General features: G+C 38.4%; 3 protein-coding genes across 4 annotated transcripts in view; 2 read left to right on the top strand and 1 right to left on the bottom strand.

Annotated features, from left to right (window-relative positions):
• Nucleotides 1–625: 625 nt before the first annotated feature.
• On the top strand, nucleotides 626–1,716 carry Obp83g (Odorant-binding protein 83g). Its single transcript, XM_014235081.3, has 2 exons — nucleotides 626–907; nucleotides 1,106–1,716. The coding sequence occupies exons 1-2, from the start codon at nucleotides 866–868 to the stop codon at nucleotides 1,490–1,492; spliced, it is 429 nt and encodes a 142-aa protein (XP_014090556.1). The 5' UTR covers nucleotides 626–865; the 3' UTR covers nucleotides 1,493–1,716.
• Nucleotides 1,596–5,432, bottom strand: LOC106617715 (Odorant-binding protein 83cd). Its single transcript, XM_014235085.3, has 5 exons — nucleotides 5,285–5,432; nucleotides 4,888–5,214; nucleotides 4,502–4,807; nucleotides 2,593–2,931; nucleotides 1,596–2,196 (listed from the first exon to the last, which is right to left on the bottom strand). Exons 1-5 carry the CDS (start codon nucleotides 5,324–5,326, stop codon nucleotides 1,774–1,776), a joined length of 1,437 nt encoding a protein of 478 aa, XP_014090560.3. The 5' UTR covers nucleotides 5,327–5,432; the 3' UTR covers nucleotides 1,596–1,773.
• A 16,562-nt stretch (nucleotides 5,433–21,994) lies between these two features.
• The window catches only part of Gasp (Chitin binding Peritrophin-A domain-containing protein Gasp), a 29,811-nt gene continuing 29,176 nt past the window's right edge, over nucleotides 21,995–22,629 (top strand). Inside the window, exon 1 of one of the 2 annotated variants that reach the window (XM_014235075.3) lies at nucleotides 21,995–22,254. In XM_014235075.3, coding sequence (XP_014090550.1) covers nucleotides 22,212–22,254 — 43 coding nt within the window. In that variant the 5' untranslated portion in view covers nucleotides 21,995–22,211. The remainder of the gene's footprint in view (nucleotides 22,255–22,629) is intronic. The other variant, XM_014235074.3, reaches the window with a different exon arrangement.

The following is a 22,629-nucleotide window of genomic DNA, read 5'->3' as shown; positions in this document are numbered from 1 at the left end:
TATTCTCTTCTAATTTCTGTAACTATTTGACCCTTGTCCAAATATACGTAATACGAGTAGACGAAATGTTCAAACATTAAATACTTGTAAGAGCGTATTCTAAACGAACACCATACATATTTACATCGACCAACAGAATTATATAATGACATCAAAGCCAGTGACGAAGCCAAGCGTAGAGACAATGAAAGCGATAGTTTGGCGTTGGCGTCTGGAAGGAGGGCGCAAGCGCGATTGCTGAGTGTAGAGCCAGAAAGAAGTGTAAAACCAGTTTCGTGGAATGCTAATAGATGTACATATAAATAAAATAAAACCCAGAGTATCACAAGCACAACGACGAAACCACACCAAGTCACTACAAATGCCATGCCACCAGCTCGGATGCCTGATTGACTGCATAGCGGTAGTTGGCAGATAAGTTGGTGACGGTGGTGGCAGCAGCCGCGCGCCTTGTCGGTGTATGTATGCCCGTTTGGGCACACGAAGCCATCGTTAATATATATGTGCATGGCCTGAACTTTCGAGAAAACCTGCACCCAGTCGCGGCGCAGCCTGTTTGCCTCGACTGCGTCAACGAATGCGCGACCAACTTCTTAAACGGCCGAGACAGAGCCCGAGTAGATGGAAAGACAATTGGTCGGCGATCGACCGCTTGGTAGTTTTGTCTTCTATAAGTAATTTAAATTCAAGTCACACACCTACAAATTGTGAAAAAATCTTGCATACTGGTTTAGTACGTTGTGTCAGCTACGACACTAAGCACCCATAAATTTATCGTACGCTCGCTTGTTCACCTGCTTGGCCGCGATAATATCCGTTAAGACAGTGTAAAAGTTGGAGGAAAAGTAATCGATAATAAGTTACAATGAAGACCCAGCTGATCTTGTTGCTAGCCTTTGTGGCATTGGTGAGTGTGGAAGCCGTGTACGGCATGAACAACAAAAATGAAAAAACAAAAAGCAGCAATAACAAAGGCTGAAGCAATTGTTCGGCGTTTTGTGCAATTTTTTTTTTTCAAAAATCAACATTTATCATTTTATCTAACACGTTTTTTTATAACTTTGTGTTTGCTTTTACTTACATGGATTTGGTTGTTCGTCAACAGGTTGCAGGCAAATTTCAGATACGTACAGCTCAAGATGCGCTTGACGCGCACGAGGCGTGCCATGAGGAGTATCGCGTTCCGGAAGACATTTATCAGAAGTTCTTGAACTACGAGTTTCCAGCCCATAAACGTACCAACTGTTATGTGAAGTGCTTTGTGGAGAGAATGGGACTCTTCACCGAGGAGAAGGGTTTCGATCAGAAAGCGATTATAGCGCAATTCACTGCGAAGAGTTCAAAGAATTTGGCTAAGATATCACATGGACTGGAGAAGTGTCTTGATTACAATGAACACGATTCGGACACTTGCACTTGGGCTAATCGCGTATTCTCCTGCTGGATATCCGTGAACCGACCGATTGTGCGCCGGACCTATATTGAAAACTAGGGACCCGATGCGGCTTACGATTGTGTTGGCAAAATCTTAGTTGTAAGTTGATGAATCTTTTCGGAAAATTTACGTGCGATTCAAAATAAAAAAAGAAAATAAATAAATGTAAGAATTGCCGTTTATTTTTTTTTAGCTGCACGACATTTGCATGCTATCGAAGCTGAAATAAAATAAAAAAATAAAATGGGTCTCGCTGAAAATGCGCTGGTTGTACATATAAATTGAATGTTTGTTGTATGAATACAGTTATGTGCATCTACTTAATTTAATCCACTAAATTAGGAGGCTTTTGTTTTGTCTTCGACTGTCTCTGTCGTTTTACTGGTGATCACGGCACTCAGTGTCGTGCTTTCCAATGGATAAGAACCATCTGTGTTGTAGTTCAAGCGTTCCAAACAGTTGTACTCCTCGTACATCCATTCGCATTTGTCGCGCGTCTTCGTTTGCTCAGCGCTCACTTTGCAGACATTTGAAGCCGTGCGATCTTGGCGCATCGGTCCAAACGCTTTGACCCAGTTGTCGAAATTCCACTCGTAGCTTGGCGTGTAGAAATTCAACTTCTCTGCCAAACATTGAAAGAGGCAGGGCACAACTTCCTTGGTAGGAAAAGCGGCGTACTTTTGTAGTTCCTTCATAGTCACATTTAGCTCGCTGGCGCAACTCACAATGTTCTTGTAGGTTTCCAGAGTATAGAGCTCCGCCTGTAAATGGAGTACATTATTAATAAACTAATCGCTATGTGTTGGCCTATACTATACATTTATATACTTTCTATTACTATAAGCTATTTTTGGTTCTAATTTAAATATCGCAAAGTATGGTACGATAATTAAACGAATACAGCAGAAAACTTCCAAAAGATGTCTCTAACAGATCGGATCAATCAATACAAAGTCCCCTCAACATAGCGGACCAGACGGCGGTTCCATTTGAGTGTGATTCAGAAATTAAACGACCACTGCTGAAAGCCGTACGGTTAAGTGCTTTTCTACAGAGACTTTTCGATGGATTGTTATTTAGATTTTGCACAGTCACTACCAATCCATCAGATGCACCTATTCTTATTATGAGAATGCTACGTATAAGTTATTTGGTACCTGTTTCAAGCAACGCAGGCCAGTATATGCGAACTCGCAACTATCCTCATTGTAGCGATCGAGCTCATAGCGGCAGTAGTTGAACATATCTGCACCCAAATCGTCGGCAATCTGCTGCTTGTTCCACTTGCTTTCGTTCGCATCGAACCAGTGCTTCATTGACGCGAGACAACGTGTAAAACAGGGAACCTCCTCCAATGTCCATTCGGAATAGCGTGCAACCTTTTGTAGCTCACCGACCAAATCTTTGCTGCCAACTTCACGTAAGCATTTTCGTAATATCTCTGTATCGGAGTCTACATCTCGCTCCGCCGCCTTTGTTGTCGCAGCGCTGCTAACCTACAAATTTTGTATTTATTTCAAATCTTTCTCTAACATTTTTGATCATTAGGTCATTTGCATATTTCAATTAACTATCGAGTTCATATGTGGTTTGGCCACTTCGAGCTTTTTGAATTTGGATTTATAATTTACCATTTGTATACAGTAGGCGATTAATAAAATCACTAGTGACGCTTCGCGAAAATTCATTTTCGATGAATTCCGTTTCGTTGTTGGAGTTCTGTTGATTTGTGGTTCTTTAGAGCCTTAGCCGTTTATTGATACTGATTTGGATGGGAAGTAATCGCTGCGAAACGACGCTGTAACGCCTTGTAGGCCGTGTTGTTGTTGTGTATATTGACAGTGTTGTATTTCTTATCTGTGTTTTTAATTTCTTCACTTGGTACTTGTCGGCGGTAAGCTGATAACGCTGTATAAATACGCTTATTTCGTCTTGTTTAGTGACATGTGTGACGGCAGCTACAGGGTTATCGCTGAGTGCGCCAAAGTGTCATTGCTACATGTAAGCTGAGCTAGGGTTGTAATACAAGCGTTGTTTACAAGAATAATTCTCGCGATGAGGCTGGGCACTGGGGCTGGTTGCAAGTTTTTCATTGCTCTCAATCTGTCGGTTTGCGCTCACGCAAAATTCAAATTGCTGAACATTTCTTTCACTTAAGAGAAGACAAAGACGAATTTAATTTTTTCTTTCCATACACATGCATAAAATAATAGAAATATCTTAAACTTTTTCCCAACAATGAGAATATTTCAACTCTGAAGTCTTCCAGGTTCCAATTGTTACAAATTAATCGGACTTAAACGGTTGAAAGTCATTTTATACCTTTATGAGAGGAATTTCGTCTGCGATAATTTAATTTGGAACTTCAACCGTTTCCAATTTTATAACGTACCGATGATAGAAAACACAATTTAACAACAGTATGGAGCAGGCTAATTATTACGCAGAACTTATATCGAAACCTAGTTAACAACATATACGAGATAGGTGAGCTTGAGTTGTGAGAGCAAATTCGTAAAATTTATAAATTTGTAATATTTTAAAATTTGACTCTGTTATAAATATGAAACTTATATTCTACAACTATTTAAATGGTTGTAAAACGTTGCTTTGGATTATCATCGAAACGCTGCTGGATTACCTAACTGTATACTCGCCTGCCTGAGCTTTTTCGCTGACTTTATCGAATTGGTTGCCTTGAAAATGCTAATGGATTGGAACTAACTGATAGGAAATTGAGACTTGACGTATTCTCCTGTTTCAAAGCATTAATACAAATGCACATACACATAAATACTTATTTGGTTGAAAAAAAACAACATTTACGGTTTTGAGGCCAACAAAATACATTGATTCGGTTGAGGCACGTTCATTCACAGATTTATTCGCTTGAAGACTGAATAGAGTTTCAAAGTTATATAAAAATCGAACCGAACTGATTAGAACATAAATGCACTCTTACTTTTTTAAAATAGTTTACGAAGAGCTTCTAGCACGTGGCATATATAAAATCGGTTTTTAATCGTGAGCCAATACAAAACAAGTGAATTCCTGATACATCCACACACAGGCATTGCGTTTGCGCCTCTGCTTAAGGCAATGTTGTATATTTGCACCGGTTGCAGGCACCCCCAATTTGGCCGTCAGCGCCGGTATGTTCCACTGGCGAGATTGCTGGCTATAGAGTTGCAAGCGGTCGATAAAGCATTTGGTGAAGCATGGTATGGGCTCGCGTACCGGATTTTTTGAGTAGTCTTTGACGCGCTCCCATTCGTACTGATCAAAGCGATGCAGACAGTCCTTCATGGCGGTTTTCGCCTCGATGCTGACATTCTTCATGCTCTCGATTAGCACGAAAGGGTCATCCTCCAACTGCATTGAGAACGGTAGAATAAAAATTACCATACGTTAGGGTATATATATATATATTAGCTTGAATATTCACAACTCACATTGACAAGGCAATGAAATCCATTATAGGCCTGCTGACAACTATTTGCCGAAGGTTCCATGCGATGCTTGCATGCTTTGTAGAGCGGCTGGCCGAACTGCTTGATCACCTGTTCATCTTTAAATCCCACAGACTCGTCGAACATGTCAAACATATTCTTGATGTAGCACTTTGTAAAGCATGGTATCTCTTCATACGTTTCCGACCAGCCCTTAAAACGCACCAAACGCTGCGAGTTCTCCTCCGTTAAACCGCCATAGCTTCGAAGACATTCGGAAATTATACGAACTTCTTCGGCATTGGGTTCAACAACTGCCACCGAAGGAGTCTGGCAAAAAAATCAAAATTAATCAAACTTAATGAGGACTTATGAAAGCGCTTTCGTTTAGACGTCTTACTATGATTGCTGCTGCGAATAAGAAAATTAAAATCAATTCCATCGTTTCGTGTGCGCTCTGTGTTCGCGATGAATTCGTATGAAGCTGAAGTGGGTCTCTTGTGCGATTAGATTGCGCGCAGGTCTAGGACTGCTCGATTGGTTGGCAATTCACTGTAGCGAATTTCTTTTGGCATAGCGATTGGCCGATTATCAGCTTACTCTATACTTGGTGAGCATCAAGAATCAAGAATTGCTCAATAGTTGCTGATAACCTAAATTATTTGGGTATCGTTCATTTAACGAATGAAATGAACTTCTATGTTGAATTCAGAAGGCCATTGGCGTACTTAAGTGTCGGAGATCAAATGTATACAGATATTTTTGTTGTTTTTATACTCAATCGGAAAATATTAAGGATATGATAGATTCTGTTCGAATACTATTGAATATTCAAAGTAATGATCTGCTAAAGTATGATTCTTAACATACATGAAATAGAATTGCATTTTTATAGCGTTCCTATTAAATTTCTTCCTACACAGTTACAGTGGTGTCCGCATATAAGAAACGAGCCACTTTTGAAAATCTTATTAAAAATTCGTCCCTATGTCGAATATGTCAGTCAGTATGTGAGTTATATATTTATAAAATTACTTGCAAACATGTTCTTGAGAATACCTGAGTAATGTTAAAAGTTTGTGCACTCAGGCCAGATCTTTTTTCTCCCGAATATGCGCTAGAGATTTTTGTTCTGTGATATTTTTGTGATTTTTAAAAATTATGTGGTTAATCGTCCAAATTTGGAATGAATATATTAAATTTAGTCTCTCCGATGAAGTTTATGCCAAATATGTCTTCATCGAGGATGATTTTGATAAAATTTTCGCGGAAGGGAAGTAAAATATAGTTATAAAACTAATTAAGTCCTGATTTATACTATAAGTTAATGAGATACAAATTTAATTGTAATCCATTCACGATTTCGCCAAATAATGAATCTTCGATTCTTTCGTAACATTTTTTTTGAAATATATAGTTTTGCCAACAAGGTATTTCCCGGCTTTGCTCCATGCAAGTTGCAAGAGTATGAAATGTTCGGTTACATCCGAACTTAGCCCTTCCTTACTTGTTTTCTCCTCTTTTTCTGCATTATAAGTTTTTTCATTATTCCTTAAACTTAAATATATGTATGCCAATTGTTGAATCAATAAAAAATCATGGAGATTTAAAATTGAATTATATTTTATGAATCTTTAAAAGTAATGATCATATGGTTTCTTTTACAGTCAACTGAATCAGACACAAAATTATATAATCGCATAACAGAAATTAAAATTTTTTTTTTAATTTGCTAGCAATTTCATTGATAATCACAACATCAGTTGCCAATGAGGCCAAACAGCCAATTCGCCTTTGTTACTTTTGCCTCACATTTATATTCGGAACAATTTTTTCGCTCAAGTGCAAGTATTTGCGTTTGTATAGCTGTATGGACAGATATATGTACGTTGGTAATAATATTGCATTTCAGTTTACATATTTAAACATAATAAACATAAAGTAGCTCGTACTTTTTATACCCTAAACAGCATATATTAAGTTTGCCACGAAGTTTGTAACAGCCAGAAGGAAACGTCGGAGACCGTGTAAAATATAATATATGTATATATAAGAGATCAGCGAGACAAGCTGAGTCGATTTAGCCATGTCCGTCTGTCTGTCCCTCTGTCCGTCCATCAGTTTTTCATTTGACGAGATATCTTCAAGAAATTTGCCATGGACTATTGCCAAAAGCAATCATGAAATTTTCGAAGATATTGTTGATCGGATCACTAACCATATATCTAGCATACAAACTGACCGATCAAAGTTCTTGTAATGAATATTTTGCATTTGTGAAGGGTATTATAGCTTCAGTGCAATCGAAGTTAACGTTTCTTATGTCTGTATGTTTTTAATAGCTTTGCATATAAACATTTTTGATGTAATCCCTTTTTGCGACTATTTTCGGTGGTTAAGTGCGCTGATAAACTAGCTATGCGAACATGTTTTTGCAAATGACAGGAATCAGTAAGTTCCTGTTATAACAGAGTTGTGAAAATATTAGTTAGCCTTCGACTTTAGCAGTTGACAACAAAAAACAGCTGGATTGGAGACCCCATTAATAGTGGAAAATGTCAGCTTTATTTCATCTAAAGACGACCGAAGAGCTTTAACTTCAATAAATTCGCTCAGATAAAAATTTCAATCTTGTCAAAAACTAAAAAAAGCATGACCCAATCCGACCCATTCCGGGGTTTTCACTTTCTGCTCTATGCTTAATATGCTTAGTTGGTTTTCGTGTTTTTGCGTCGAAATAAAGAAACAATGCAAGTAAATAAATGTGAATTGATGGCTTCAGTTCCATTTTGCCGCCGATGAAAAAATAGAGCAAATGATTGAAGATGTTTATCAACGCTTTTAAATCACCGCTTTTACACCTAATTTATGTGTTTTTATATTTCTAAGTGCTACTTGCGTTTATGGCACGCAATGCGAAAAGTGAAACGAAAATAGTCGAAAATGTATTTGGTAAATATGACCTTGAATAATCAAACTAAAGGAAAGAAATAAAACCAAATTAACACTCGAGCTGATAAGTTGGTAATATATAGGCCAAGAAACTGGCTTCGAATTGCATGAACAAACAACAACAAAAACGATGTTGAGCAAATTGAATGATTAGCATAATTTAAGTAACGCAATGTTTTTATTTTTAATCTGTCAATAACGAAAACATCTTTGCCTGTGTGTGTGTGGGAAGAAATAAAAGATCCATTGGAGGAGAGAGAAACAGCTGTGAAAGAGTGAAGACTAATTATAATATTTAATGATCACAACTTGTTGGGATGAATTGGGACGATTTTGTAACAATGCGATCGTAGTGTGGGCAACTCGCAGCGGCAAGACAAACCGGTGTTGACATTGACAAACTAAAAGCTGCACCAACAGGCTACCGATATTAAGCTAATTAGGTAATATGAGTACAGACACACATATACAGTTATATATTACATGCTCTTGTATATGGTATATATGAATACATTTCGGGAAGGGACGCGAGACTTGCTGGTTGAAATCAGTCTTTTATATGACCCTTGTTGGATGGCTAACGGTATGATCAGCTTGTAGTAAATCAGCTGTGTAGGAAAGGCACTACTCCATGAGGCCGCATACTGACATGCGGCGGCATATTGGTGCGAGGTATATGTCCAAGATACCTACTAATATGCAATACTCGAATTCGTCCGAGCGTAGATCACGTTGGAATACTCGGGCAATTAAGATGCAGTGATATTTCAATAGCACAAACACAACTTGTTTATCTAATCTGCTTTTTGATAGCTGAGTGGTGCTGAAAATGCAATCATTCACCCGAGACAACAATGCAATCGGCAACAACAATGATTAGTAAAAGCAAGATTGATCAAAATAATGGTAATGCTGTAGGAAAATCGGTTGTTGTGAAAACGTAAATTTGCAAGAGAAATAAATCGAAGTCCAGTGTGTGAGCGCGTTGCAACAAAGAAGACGCCTCTTTCCCCATGCCTTTCGCAATAACCGAATCGGTGAGAAACGCTAGAGAAAAGTGAATTATTGTATTGTTTTGTAACTGGAGATTCACAGCACTAGCATAGGCTTCCACAACAGACCAATGAGAGTCAAAAAACTTGTTGCTGCAACGCGATTGTTTATGAAAACAACGTGTATGAGTACATGAATAAACCCGCATTAGCTGCTAGAAATCACACTGGCGCAAAGTTATGAAGGAAACGCTACAATGCGATTAATGTTGCTTTAAAATGCCATTATGAAAACCAGCTGTATGATGCGCACGCGCATAATTGTGCTTTGTTGGCCGAGGTGTCTGTCTGCAGCAGAGAGCGGCGGGCAGCGATTTCGCAGTGGCTGATTGATATCCCCGTCAACGTGATCGCCAAAATCATGGCCGCCGCTAGCTTTGGGGCATTTGAGCCGCCCCCTATGGCATCTTCAACAGCGCGCAAAAGAAAGAAAGCCAAGGTCAATGCAAAATGACTATGGGAATGCCATTGCGTGTCTCCGTCGCTTTTTGTTGGGGATTTCTTTCGGCTGACATGAGTGGGTATGTGTGTGCGGTTAATCACACGATATTCCATTGTTGCACATTGTAAGCCTGAATGCAGAAATTGCAGAAACGCGTAAAGTAACCAATAACTCATTTTCCTGCCGGCGTTTGTAGGCATAAATTTGTATTTGCACGATCGGTTGGCAAGCAATGCACTGCAGTTTTCGCGGCGCAGACTGGTAGAGCATCATCCGTTGTACATTGGCAATTAATATCGAGAGTAATGTACTGGCTGGGCATCGGCGCTGACTACAGAGGCGTGAAATTAATATTTAAAGCAAAATAAAATGGACGTGAGATAATTTATAAATGATTTATTGAGATGAAAGTTTGAAAAATCCATATCGAGCTTATTTATTTAGTATTAAAGGGCATAGTTTAAACAGACGAAGAAAATCACATCAACTGACATATTGTATATCTAATGTTGTAATTTAATTATTTTCAGTTTTTTATATATTTTCAAAAGGTAAGTGATCGTAAATTTAAAGCATTTTGATACGCTCTCATAAACATTGTCAAACAAATACATGAAAAGCAATATTTATATACCATAGATCTATGTAAATATAGGTAGGTACGGCGTTTTAAATCGTGCGCATGCGTCATGACACAATTTGGTAGTATCTGACATTGACGCACCCAGCAACCAGACCAAATTGCGAACGCCTCCAGTCACCACTTTGGTTAACCGATGATGGTGGCTTCGATGATATTGGACATTTTTTGCACGATCACCATAGTGACTAATAAGCAACAAATCATTGTAGACCGACAGCAATTTCAATTAAAATGTTAGTACTCGAAGTACAAATAATTTTGTGCAATCGCTTAATTTCAATTTCGCGCTAATAATGGTAAACGAATGAAAAGCAACAAGCGTGCAAAATCAAATAATAGGCGTTAGGCTGGGCTATGTGTTCCCTTAACATATGTGTATAAAATTTGCCATTAATACAAAAACAAAAAACATGTGTTTATTTGTTTATGAATCATTGATGTTTTTTATCTTGAGGGGTGTTTCCTAAGTTAATGGAATATTTAAAATTTTTAAATTTTTTTACGACTTTTTGATTTAATGGCTCAGAGATACCATACTTCCTTATCAAATGGGGTTCCTACCCTTTAAGTTGTATCTTCACTGAATGTGATTACTTTCTTTTGAAAATTGCAGTGTTTTTAATGATATGTATGACAAAGTGAAACTCCATTCTATTATTTTTGTCGAAAGTTATTTATGGATCCTGGAATTAAAACACATCGGATGCCATCGGGTAATCTTAACTAGGAAAGCAATATTTAAAATTATCAAATTATTAATTTGACAAGCATTAGCAGCTTTTATTCCATTTGGATAAGTCAATAAAGGTAATAAATAATCATAATAGGTTTGTGAGCGCGAAATATTATTGACTGAATTGAAAATGTGCCAGCCTTCAAATTGTTAACAAGTCTTCCGGAATAAATACTACATTATAATACCCAAAATGCCAGCAAACATGTTAAAAGATATTATTTGCTCATACAAGTCTATTAAATAACACTATTTGTATGCATAAGCAACCGTAGATACAAACACAGATGCATAAGCATTAATATGGGATTAACGCCAACTAAGCCAAAGCACAAGGCAATCGCTTTGGAAATAACGAAGCAGCAAAAGGTTACAATACCAATCAGCTGACGCGAGCGCTAACCACAATGCAGCAGAAGCAACAGCGTTAGAGGGAGTGGTAGGCAGTGTGATTAGCAGTAACAACACAACAATGCGCACGCATCTCCGGCATGCAATGTGACGCAAATGTTGCTAAGCCGACGAGTTGCCGCTAGCGCGTTTCAAGACAGCAGGCAGAGTCTCCCGGTACCAGGTTGGCGGCTTTTGGCGCGCGGCCGGAACTTTTTGGGTGCCGCGAGCAAGCGCACAAAGAGCGCCAAGAAAGATCATAAAAATGCTGAAGGCAAACCTTAAGCAACGATTTCTGAGGTTGTTGACTTGTCGCTGCGCTTAATCTGACGCTGATCTGCATGCCAGCACATAATTTTTTCAAGCAACACTTACAAGCGCGTACACATACATGTGTGCATCGAGACACACACCGAGTGTGCGCGTGAGTATACATAAGGATGTGTGCGCTCATATCTGCCATGTGACATAAGCCGTATTTTGATGAGCGCAATAGTTAGGCAAATAGCCAACAACAACAGAAAATCGGCTAAAAGTCAACTAACTGATCAAACCTCCGGCACCCCGAGCGTGCATCCAAAGCTAGTAACTCAACCACGCGCTTATTTGTATGCGCAGTTGCATGTGTTCGCACACAAACCCGCACGCGAACACACCTATAGACGCCGCTCGAAACTGGGGCATCGAAAAGCGAAAAGATTTTCAAATTAAGATGACTTGCGTTCGCTGAGCGGTGTCTATGCGCCAGCACATTACAAGCATGTAAATTACAAATAAATGCCTTAAGCATTAATTATCTGCTCATTTTGTGCATATTACAAACGGTTTTTGCTGTGTACACGAAGTAAATCTTGGGAAAAAAAACAGCATTGGAGACACTTCTTTATAATTCGGGAACGATTTTTGGGGTAATTGGGGAATTCAGCCTGCAGTATGTTGTCAGTCAAGTCAATACGAGGAGAATTTAAAACAGTAAATGTTTGGTATATGTATTCTCATATTTTTCTCCGATGAGATCATTTAAATAAGCGAGTTTAGAGCGGAGCAGTTGTAATTTCTTTAATAGTTAGTAGTACAAATATTGAATTTTGCAAACGCTTTACATAAGCTTTGTGGTAGTCTTATGGTGTCAATGTTATAAAACGCTCCATTCTTGGAGGATAATTTGAATTAGTTCCATTAATCTCTGGCTATGAAGACAAGGAAACCTATGTATCTTGCGACGAGTACTAAGTAGACTCTGAGTCCGTGTGTGACACGCAACCAACCACCTGTATGAATACCCACACAAGGCTACTCATCTGACACTCTTTTTGAATGGGCAGACTACGTCAGGGCTTTTTGTTCCCGGAGCTTACAGACACATGTTTTTGAAGAAAAGGTGGGCTTTTCTTTTTCTTCTTTTCTGCTAAACTCTATTAATAAGAATATATATATATGTATATATTTATAATTAAAATTTTGCACATACATTTTTTCCAGTGCACACACATGCTGCAAGGGGCAATGCTGTGATAATCATTACTCCGCTGATATTCCGCTAGTTATGAGATGACACGCAACACTGCTGCTTAATGTATTTAGTGCAAATGCTCTAAGCCCTTTGAAGTGTCGAAATTGATTTCAACGTGTTCCACGAGCGTTTGTTTCGCTTAAGCCTTTTTATTATTTAACGACGACGCTAATTTCATTTTAATGATGCTTACAGTAACAAATGGCATACAGATATTCATATTCATGCGTCTCTGCCGGCAAATTATGTGTCCATGAGTGACGAAACTGCCCAAAATTACAACACGAAAACACGACATTTCATTGTGATTGTCCAAAAAGAAGGCGAAAAGCGTCCAAATCGGCCGATTGTCGGGCAAGCGCTGGAGTTGCAAAAAAGAGATGAGGAACTCAACTTGAAATTAAGGGCTTAAACATTTGCATACGCACACCTGCATAAGTGTGTACGTGAAGTGCGATAAAATGCAATTTATTCGGAGCGCCTGTGGCAAACATTTGTTGCGTCAGCAAATACCGAAATTGCCAATTCATTATTGAATTTTTTGCGCCGCGGCCGCGAACGGTTCTAAAAAACACTGTTTTAATGCTAGACTTGGCCATCGCCGCAGCACGGTTGTGCATGTGCGCGCATTCGCAATTGTTGGCGGCAAATAGCAGTAAATGCGGCAATTAAAATGCAGCGCATCGCTTGCGACAGCACACAACAACACCGCATGGCCGTCGCCGATGCTTAATTGAATGAAAAAGAAGAAAATGAACAAATAAAAAGTGGAATGTAAAGAGCAGACGGCTGGCAGCGGTAGGTGCCGCCGTCACACCCGCCGCCACGCGGGCGCTGCCCACTCATGCTGCCGTTTCAAAAAGCTGCGTTGTGCTAACGCGCTTCGACGCATGGCTAACCAACAACGGTACTTTATGCATCATTTGTTTGTGCATTAATCAATTCTAGTTTCGTGTCTTCTTCGATTTTTCGTGTAGTTTTAGTCATCGCACATCGCCGCCTCGGCCTCTCGGTATGCCCATGCGTGTGTACAGTTGTACTCACCGTGTTGTATAAATTACCAGCGATTAAGTGTAGGCAGGTTTTAAAATTTATAAGCGCAGAGCATGTAGGTATTTGAGTTTTTAGAATTGCGCGATCAAATATCCATTAGCCAGAGCTAAAAAGATAAAAAGTTTAATGCTATGCGAACCTGTGCGAACGTGCAACAATTGAATGCATATCAAACACAAATTTGTTGTTCTGTTGTGGTATGCATAGAAATGCGAATGGCTGCTCGCAATTAGTAAACATTTGCTCCATTAGTCATTTATTTTGACGTCCTTCTAGTAGTATTTGAATTTCCTGTTCTTCCGTATAATTTTTTCTTAAAATTCGACATCAGAACGTTCGACAACTGAATCTTTCTAGTAGAAAAAAACCTCCGGAAACATATGTTTGAAATAACGAAAGCGAGAAGAACTCAATTTTACGTAATTCAAAATGCTAAAATGGATTAAATTCAAGGTCTGCGGTAGTTAATCAGATTATATTTTGTTTAAATTTTATTTTTTATAAATGAATAATCATCGTGTGTAAGATTTATTAGTTGTATATTAATTTGTCGGCGCGTATTAGTGAAGACATTTCTCTGAGTGAGCGCAATAGTTCCTAATTCTCTGAAACTTTGCATACTTAATTATCGGAAAGTGCGAGAATGAAACTAATGTGACAACAGCTTACCTTTTCATATCTTATAGAAAATTCAAAACATAATGTTAAATGTAAATCTATGATTACTAAAAAAAGCATTTTGGACATACAAAATCGTTAGTTATATTTGAAGGGTTCTTTAAGAAAAATATGTATAACAGTATTATTCAAAGTATTGCCCATCTGAAGTTTTAACATTTAAACATCTTTCTGGCAATTTGTGGATTCCGTCCCAAAAGAATTGCGCCCACTTGGCGACCAAGAATGAATCAAGCCAATTTTTGTTTTCTTATCCTAATGGAAACCGCATGCCAGTGAGGCGGAACAAATTATAGTCAAAGGGGCAAGGTCTGGGCTATAAGGCGGGTGAGGTAAAACTTCGTAGCCGCTGTTTTCCAAATAGTTTTGACCGGTCTTGCAACATAAGGCCGAGCGTTGTCATGATGGAAAATTCAGGACATTTTTTGGCAATCGCTCGTTTCAATTTGATAAGTTGTGGTTGACAGCATTCCCCCGGCTTTAGAAGCTCATAATAAAGCACGCTCTCGACCAAGTTCGATATGATTTTTTGCGTTTAGAGTTGTAATGGATCTTTTTTTCGTCACTTATTACAATGTTTTGCAAAAGAAATCTTCAATTCATATATCACCAAATTTCCTAGCTTTTGAAAGTTTCCGGCCTTTTTTAAACGTTTTAAACGTTGACCTTGCTTGACCTAAAAATTCTGCGAGCTCTTCTTGTGGTTGGTAAAAATCGTTATCGAGTAATGCTTCCAGATCTTTCTCTTCAAACTTTTTTGTTTGTTTAAAACGTACTTCATCTTCCATATCAAAGTCACCAATTTTAATTCGTGCAAACCACTTTTGCCATGTTCGCTATCAAAACACGATGAATTCCGGCTGAGGTTTTCTTCAAACTAAAGTATTGAAGAAGAACTCCCCGCAATCACACATTTTCCACCACAAAGTTCGACATATTTGATTGAAAAAATTAAATTGTTGTTTAGGCTCAAAATGAAAGGCAGATGTATATGAAAAAGACGCACGTGGTTAGTAACTTTCCAGCGCATGTTCGGGATATAAGAACAATGGACTAATAATCAAGTTACGTCATCTCTTGGTAAATCGCGCGATTATAATTATAGTAAAATTTGAAATTTTAAATTTTAATACGGAATTCCATATTGATACGGAATATTTTTTCCAAAAACATTTTCTTTAACAGCAAGAGGTAGTCACCCAATTTTATTTTTTTCTGTGCGAGCAAATAATTACAGGCAATATACAAATCATTTTTATTTAGTTCCAATTTATCAAATCTGATATACTCGTATATTTTTGGCATTCTATTGGGTTATAAGGAATTCAGTTTCCACTTTCACACCTATTAGTCTTAAAACCATTACTGAACATACCTATTTGGTGTTAAAACTCTAAACCCATGTCAGTACACTTTTATGTGCGCCTGTTTGCACTTTTCTTAGTTTTGAGCTTTAAATAACAAACAGAAGCAACAATAAAATATCTGGTACCAACTTTATTTGTCTTCGGTAATCGTTATTTGCTCGGCGGGGCTTAAGTTTTGTTTAGATATCTGACCACATGCTGCCGTCGCTTTCTTCAGCTCCGCTCTTATCTTTCGTTTAAGTTTTTGTGTGGACGTCGTTTTATGTGTTTGCGGCGCCGCACCCTCGCTGATGCAAGTTTTGCATTATTTAAACAATTTTGTTCAGATGGAGAAAAAATGTGGTTTTCTTTGTATGTGTGTGTTGTAATAAATAAAACGTTGATCAGTGAGTAGTATTTTGATTTAATAATTTGTAATATAAATCCACAAATATGTTTGTATGTATGAATGGTATGTTAGCTGGTGAATCGAGAATGTTGTTCACTTTGAGGCGATCGCATACACAATGGCCATAGATCTTATGTAGTAACACCCGAGCGTAAGTATTGAATGCCGGCTTCATAGATTGGTATGTATGTGTGTGCGTGAATGCTACTGGTCATATTTATTGTGAGTGTGAACAAGTGTTTCGACAAGAATTATGAGCATTTCAACTCCCCTAAGGCACCGTGCTGAATTAGCTCATGCTGAGTAATTATAGAAAAATTCATATCTAGTACATTTGTTCGTAATTGAATTATATTAAAATGAAGAATGTGTAGTAACGTATAAAATTATAAAACACAAAGAATGGGAAATTTTGTATAATTGCTATTTTAATAAAGTTGAGCGGATCTCCTGTTTAGCATACAGATTTGTTGAAGTAAAGGATTATTAAAGCCGAAACATCATATTTATACGAAACAGTTTTCCATTTACGTTCGAGCTTGAAAACTGTAATTTAGGCTTCAGGCGTTCGAAAACTTCTTACACTTAATATTCGAGCGGAAGTAGACTCTAGTGGCTTAACAATTATGAAATCAAACGCATTACGCTGTGACAATTGTTGTTTTCAAAACATGATCATTAACTTCAAAATTAACTATTTTTGTTTGCTTGTGGAATAAAGTCACCTCCGAACCATCACACGACGCGCGCCATAAATCATAGCTCCAATTTTATTACAGTTAAGTGAATTAATGATATTTTGCACAACACGTCAACGCCTGCAACAGCTTACATAATCATTTCGCTTTCATTAACTTTTCATTTAAGTTTTGGTAAAAGCTTTACACTTTACTCCATATTTTGTCTTTTTGTCTTTAGTACATCAAAGGGTTGGTAAACGAGTGTAATTAGTATGAAATGGAAGCGATTAGTTTATTGGTCCATATGCAACGAAAAAAACGAGCTCGAGCTACTAGTTGTGGTTACACCCAAATCACATAACTCTTCCCCAAATTTAAGCGGAAAGTAGAAAACCATGAAATAACTTTGCATTACAAAGCAAACACAAGCGAATGTACAAAAGGGAAAATACCACGAATATGTGCTGAGCAAAATAACTAAGAAAAAAAGTAATTGTTTTGAAAATGGTGGAACATAACACTTTTGCATGAAAGTAAAACTGTTTACCAAAAATTTTTCTTACGGAGTTTGGCATTCGAATTGCGCGCATTTAAGTTGATGTTTCAATAAAAACTTAAGTCAGTGTTGTTGTATTCCTGAAGAAAAAATCATGTAGCAAGAATTACGGAAGTTCTCGAACGGTTACGAAGCCCTAACTGTCTTGCCAACGGACGGTATGGGTGCGCTTTTCTGCACCGAAAACTTAGACAATCTCTTTTACTTTGAATATCGCTCTTTGTCCACCAAAAAAAAAAAAACATTATTTGAATCTCGAAAAGGACCTCTTTAGACCAGTCTCCTTAAATCAACAATTATTTGACACTTTATCATCATAACATGAGTAAAACGGAAGTCTATGCTTGGTCGGTGGCATTTCGGTGAAATAAAAAAGCACTGCGAGACCGATCGCGAACGGGTTCGCTTCAAGTAAGACATAAACCAGTAGATAAATGTCTCACAATGCTATTGCAACAATCTGTTGATGGCCAGCCACTATTCAGCGCGCTTGACGCTTAGGCATCGCGCTTACGAACAAGCAAGTACAGCTACTAAGCTGGAATCAAACTCAATAATAAATCTACTTTTCATTTTGCGCAAACAAGCTTGCATTAAAATGCATAAAAGCATATTATTATTGTGGATGCAACTAGAGCGACCCGCATACCCGCATGTAACCTCTATATGCCGCGCTTGGCTTGCTTGACCGACTGCCCTGACTACATAGCTGACTAATCATGCCCAAGTATACACACCCGATCCACACACAGGCCGACTCGGAACGCAGTTGCGTGTGTGTGTTGTGCGTCGCCTTGCAACCAGCGCTGAGAGGCTGTGTCGTGTTGTGCCGATTAATGAATACGAAATGCAATTTAATCAAAAGTGACCTACACACCGTGCTGGCCAGGGCATTTGTAGCTGTTCTACTGCAAGTCATTTTTTTTTTTTTTTGTTAACAATTTCAAGCGAGGCAATACGCTTTTTCCCTGCGGCAGTCGCCTGTTTTTGTTTCGATCGGAGTTAAGCAAACTGCTCTGGGCATTCATTACTCCAGACACCAGACTCCAATGAATAGAGCCACAGCCAATCGCCGGACCATAAAGTGAACTGTAATGAAACATAATGTGATTCAAGGCTTTGGAATTCAGGAAGAGTATTGAATTACCATTTCAACGCAAAGCAACACCCATGTCAGCGGCTGCGTCGGCTATGAAAATATTTGTGCAGCAAATGGCAAAAAGCAAGAGGCGAGAAACAGCAAAACTGAAAAACTCGTGTGTTGGTCGCAGTCAAGGCAGTTAAGTTTTTCCCGACAACGCACACACACTGCCATTTGTACAAGCAAAACATTCACGTTTGTCGCCATTTACCTATTTCCAAATACACACACATACAGTGAACATGCATGTAAACAATGTCTGCAGTGGAATTGCAACACAAAGCAAATAGCGCACGAACGCTGAGTGGCAAGCCGAAAGATAATCGATCGAGCAGTTGGCTTGCTGCCACCAAGAGTGGTGAACAAAGATATTGGTTTGTTGTTGGTATTTGTGATTGGTAACTGTGTAAGCACTCAAGTTTGTCTTTATGACGATATTCGCCTTTGCTTCTTTCCCTTCTCCCTTAACGCTTGCAATACCTTTTCTATGCGATCGATTATCAACGACAGTTGCTAGTTGTACTGGTTTATCGCTTGCTGCTGTAACAGTTATGTGTGTATCGATATCTGCCTCGCATTTATGTAAAGCCTGTTTGCCCATAAAGATTATATGATTATTCATACCGAAGCAAATATGGGATAAAATCGACAATTAAATAATATGAAATTGCCTGGCTTTCATTAGATCAGGCGATTGCGGTGCACAGATTTGTGGGAGAGGTCGTAGTGAAAATGATTTGACTAAATTACTTTAACCTTTATGTTTAATAATTTTTGCTTGGATTTAGTTTTTGGATTTAAGCGAACTGGTGATCTGAATTAAATAGCTTCATATATATTTTTTCTAAACTCTTTTAGTCTTTAAATGTGTTTTCGAATTCTGATAATTTTTTGTCTTTGATTGATTTATCTTTTAGAAATATCGTTGGTTGACTGGACGCTTGAAAACAAGATGAAGTAATCATCATTTCACACACTTTATAGGTGAAAAGGATTTGACCAGGAGTAAGAGGGGAATATCCTTAGTGAATAAGTGCTTTAAAATTCCAGATTTTTTTGCGAGAATCTTTAGTTATGCATAGTTTGTGCACTTAATGTGATGTGTAAGCTGTTTCATAGCATAAATTACCAGAAATACCCAAGCTCATAGCATGAGGGTTTAGAGAGGTATCTTTGAGAAAATAAATATTTCAAACTTCAAAATATAAAAGCATCTATGTTTGCGGACGCAATGAAAAAAGGCCACAATCGAAGTGCAGTGTTTAGAATAGCTCGAAATGGAGTTGGGATATTCTGCTATGTCCCCTCGTATATTTTTGTTCATGTGCGCATGTGTTCATGTGTGTGTGTTTATTTTTAGATATTGGCACATATGAATTTATGTAAATATGTAAAGCAAACAAGTTTGAATTTTATTGACTTGTACTTGTTGTTATTACCCGCATTATTGTGCTTGGCGCGCCGCTTCGTTGCTAAATTTACAAACTAGTTTGTTCGAAATTGTTTCGCTTTATTCGCTATTGTTATATTTGTTTGTTTACTATGGAGGGAAATATCAAGTAAAATCCAGTTGGGTATTTGGACGGCATGTCGCGAGAGCCATAAAGGCCGTTCAGCAATGCATTGTAAAGCGCAGACACAGAAGACTTAAGGAACGAACGCGCTCTTGCAGACACACACATTGCATGCGAATTACTACGCTTTGGCTTTGTGTATGTGTGTTAGCTAGTATTTAGCTTATTTTGTTAGTTAAATATTTCTGCGCAGAGGACTTTGTTTAATGTTGCTGGTATGTTTAAAGGCATTTTATTAATAACTAACTTGCTGTTTTGATTAAAAATGCATTTTTGGATTTCGTGAACATGACTGTGTTCCACTGGAAGTGGGCTTAGTCAAATTGCTTTCAATAACTTTCTAAATTTTAAATATTTAACGTAATGAATAAATATATATACACTGAAGATCGACTAAGGCATCGTCAGTCGAAGTAAGTGGTCTAAATATTTGCAGCTGATTTAATTATTGTGCTTTCTAGAAGTACTTAAGCATTATTTATTCATGTAAGCACTGCAAGATCCAATGTATCCTATCTATATCTACTCGGGGGATGTTAATAAATCTAACTTCTGACAAGTCTGCATGTGATAGGTGATAAGCTACGGGGAAAATCGATATGGTTAGAGAAAGGCTGCTCAAGACCGATTCATGCGCTGCGCCCGTTGCTATTTGATAAAACAAAGAAAAAACAAAGAAAATAATAATGTATAGAAATTCAAAACTAAAAACGGCAGTTATTACAGTGATTGGAAAATATTGCGGTCAAGCGTTCGCAAAGTAGAAAGCAACCCACGACTTAAATTGCTGCAATAAAAGGTATTCTAGGCAGAAAGTTGTCGCCTGGACTTTTATGTCAGCCAGGGCGAGTTCTACGCAGCTATGTGTGTGGAATACAAATCGAACATTGTAGTTTAATGGCTAGTAGAACGAGCAACGCTGCTTTAGTGTCATTAATATGTATGAGTGTTTGGAAAAAAGAACGGTTGCGAGTAGAAAAGAGAAATAAAGAACGAAAAGAATGCATTCCAATGATCGCCAAACGCGTAGTCACCACCCGCGCTAATAAAAGTCGCGCCGGCATTGCGACGACAACGCTGCGCATGCGTCACTTGCATAGCGCGAATAGTATAAAGTGTAGACAAGGCGCGCAAATGTTACGCTATGTTTGTGACTGCAATGTCTAGTGGCTATGCGAAAGTGTTAATAAAAGCGAACAGCAAATAACTGTAGCGAAGCAAATGTGAAACGCAGAGCGCTGACTGCCGAAGAAACTGTAGAATAACAAAAGTCACAATGGAAATATGAAACGGCAAAACTACAACTTCAACTGTTAAAACGGCACCAGCTCTTGGCGACGAAAAGCCAGCTCGGCTATTTTCTGCTGCTAGCAAGCTAGGCGCAGCAGCAACGGCAGCAAAGCAGGCAGAGGCATTGCTTGCGCTCACCAACGTCAGCAAATTGTATTGTATTGTATCGTAATACGCGCTCAACTTACATCTGCTTCTATGTGCTATAGCGGTTTTCGGTTTTGTGCTTTATCTTTTGCGCTGGCTTTCGCGTGCTATTTACAAGGCAACACAAATTAGCAGTTCGTTTTTTGTTTGCGTTTTAATGGTATTTTCCTTCAGCTGCAGTGATGGCGAGCGCTCACATTGGCGAGAGCGCAAGCGCAAGCGTCTGCGTCGATTGACAATTATTGTTGGCTATATTGGCGAACTCTGCAACAGCGGCGGTTGACTGCGAGAAGAGGGCGCCAGCAGCAGACGCTCGCAGCGACAGCGACAATTTCTTATATTGATTACTTGGTGTTGTTCGCCTCGCTCTATCTTCGGCGGAGGCAAGTGAGCGGCGTGGCTTGTCGCACAGGTGGTTGCCGGCTGGCGGGCGCAGACGCGGCGGGAGCTGGTGCGCAGCCGTACGCGTGCGCACGCTACACATGGCCGGTATAAAAAGCGAATGTACGTCAACGTACCACACATAGTCGGTCCCAGTGGTTCCTTGTCAGACGTTGTGCATATCAACGGCATCATTTTGGAAAAGCAAACGAAGCAATTAGAGAAAAAGCGAAAAGGAAATTTCATTTTCTAACTAAACAGAATATACCTACGAATATTTAAGAGCATTAACGCCTACGCAGTCACTTTTTAGCGCGTTAAATTTGTTAAAAACCAAAACTACTAAAATGAATAAGTTTTTGTTCGTATTTGTTGCACTTTTTGGAGCCGGTATGTACAAAATCCACCACATATTTTTATAGAATAAAGTGAAATGGAAAATTAAAAATTATAAAAATGAGTAAAACTATCATAAAGCTTGAAGAAAAAGCGGAACTTTTGCTGCATGATCTGAAAAACTGTATAAAACGAGTATACAAATATTCGTATTTGCTCGTGCATAGTGTACTTAGTGCCACGCAAGGATAATGGCGATTGTGAAAACGTTTTAAAAAGTTAATTTTGAAATGCGCAAGAACTAAAAATTTTAAATATGGTGAATGGGTTTTGTGAAAGTTTTCGAAACAATGTGAGATGTGCTTTCATGGGCGTAAAGAAGACATCAGTTTTCGAAAAAAAGTTTTCATACGAATAAGAAGTGACTTT

This window comes from Bactrocera oleae, chromosome 2 (genome assembly GCF_042242935.1).
Source record: "Bactrocera oleae isolate idBacOlea1 chromosome 2, idBacOlea1, whole genome shotgun sequence".
NCBI lineage: Eukaryota > Metazoa > Arthropoda > Insecta > Diptera > Tephritidae > Bactrocera > Bactrocera oleae.
This window is presented reverse-complemented; position numbering and strand designations above follow the sequence as displayed.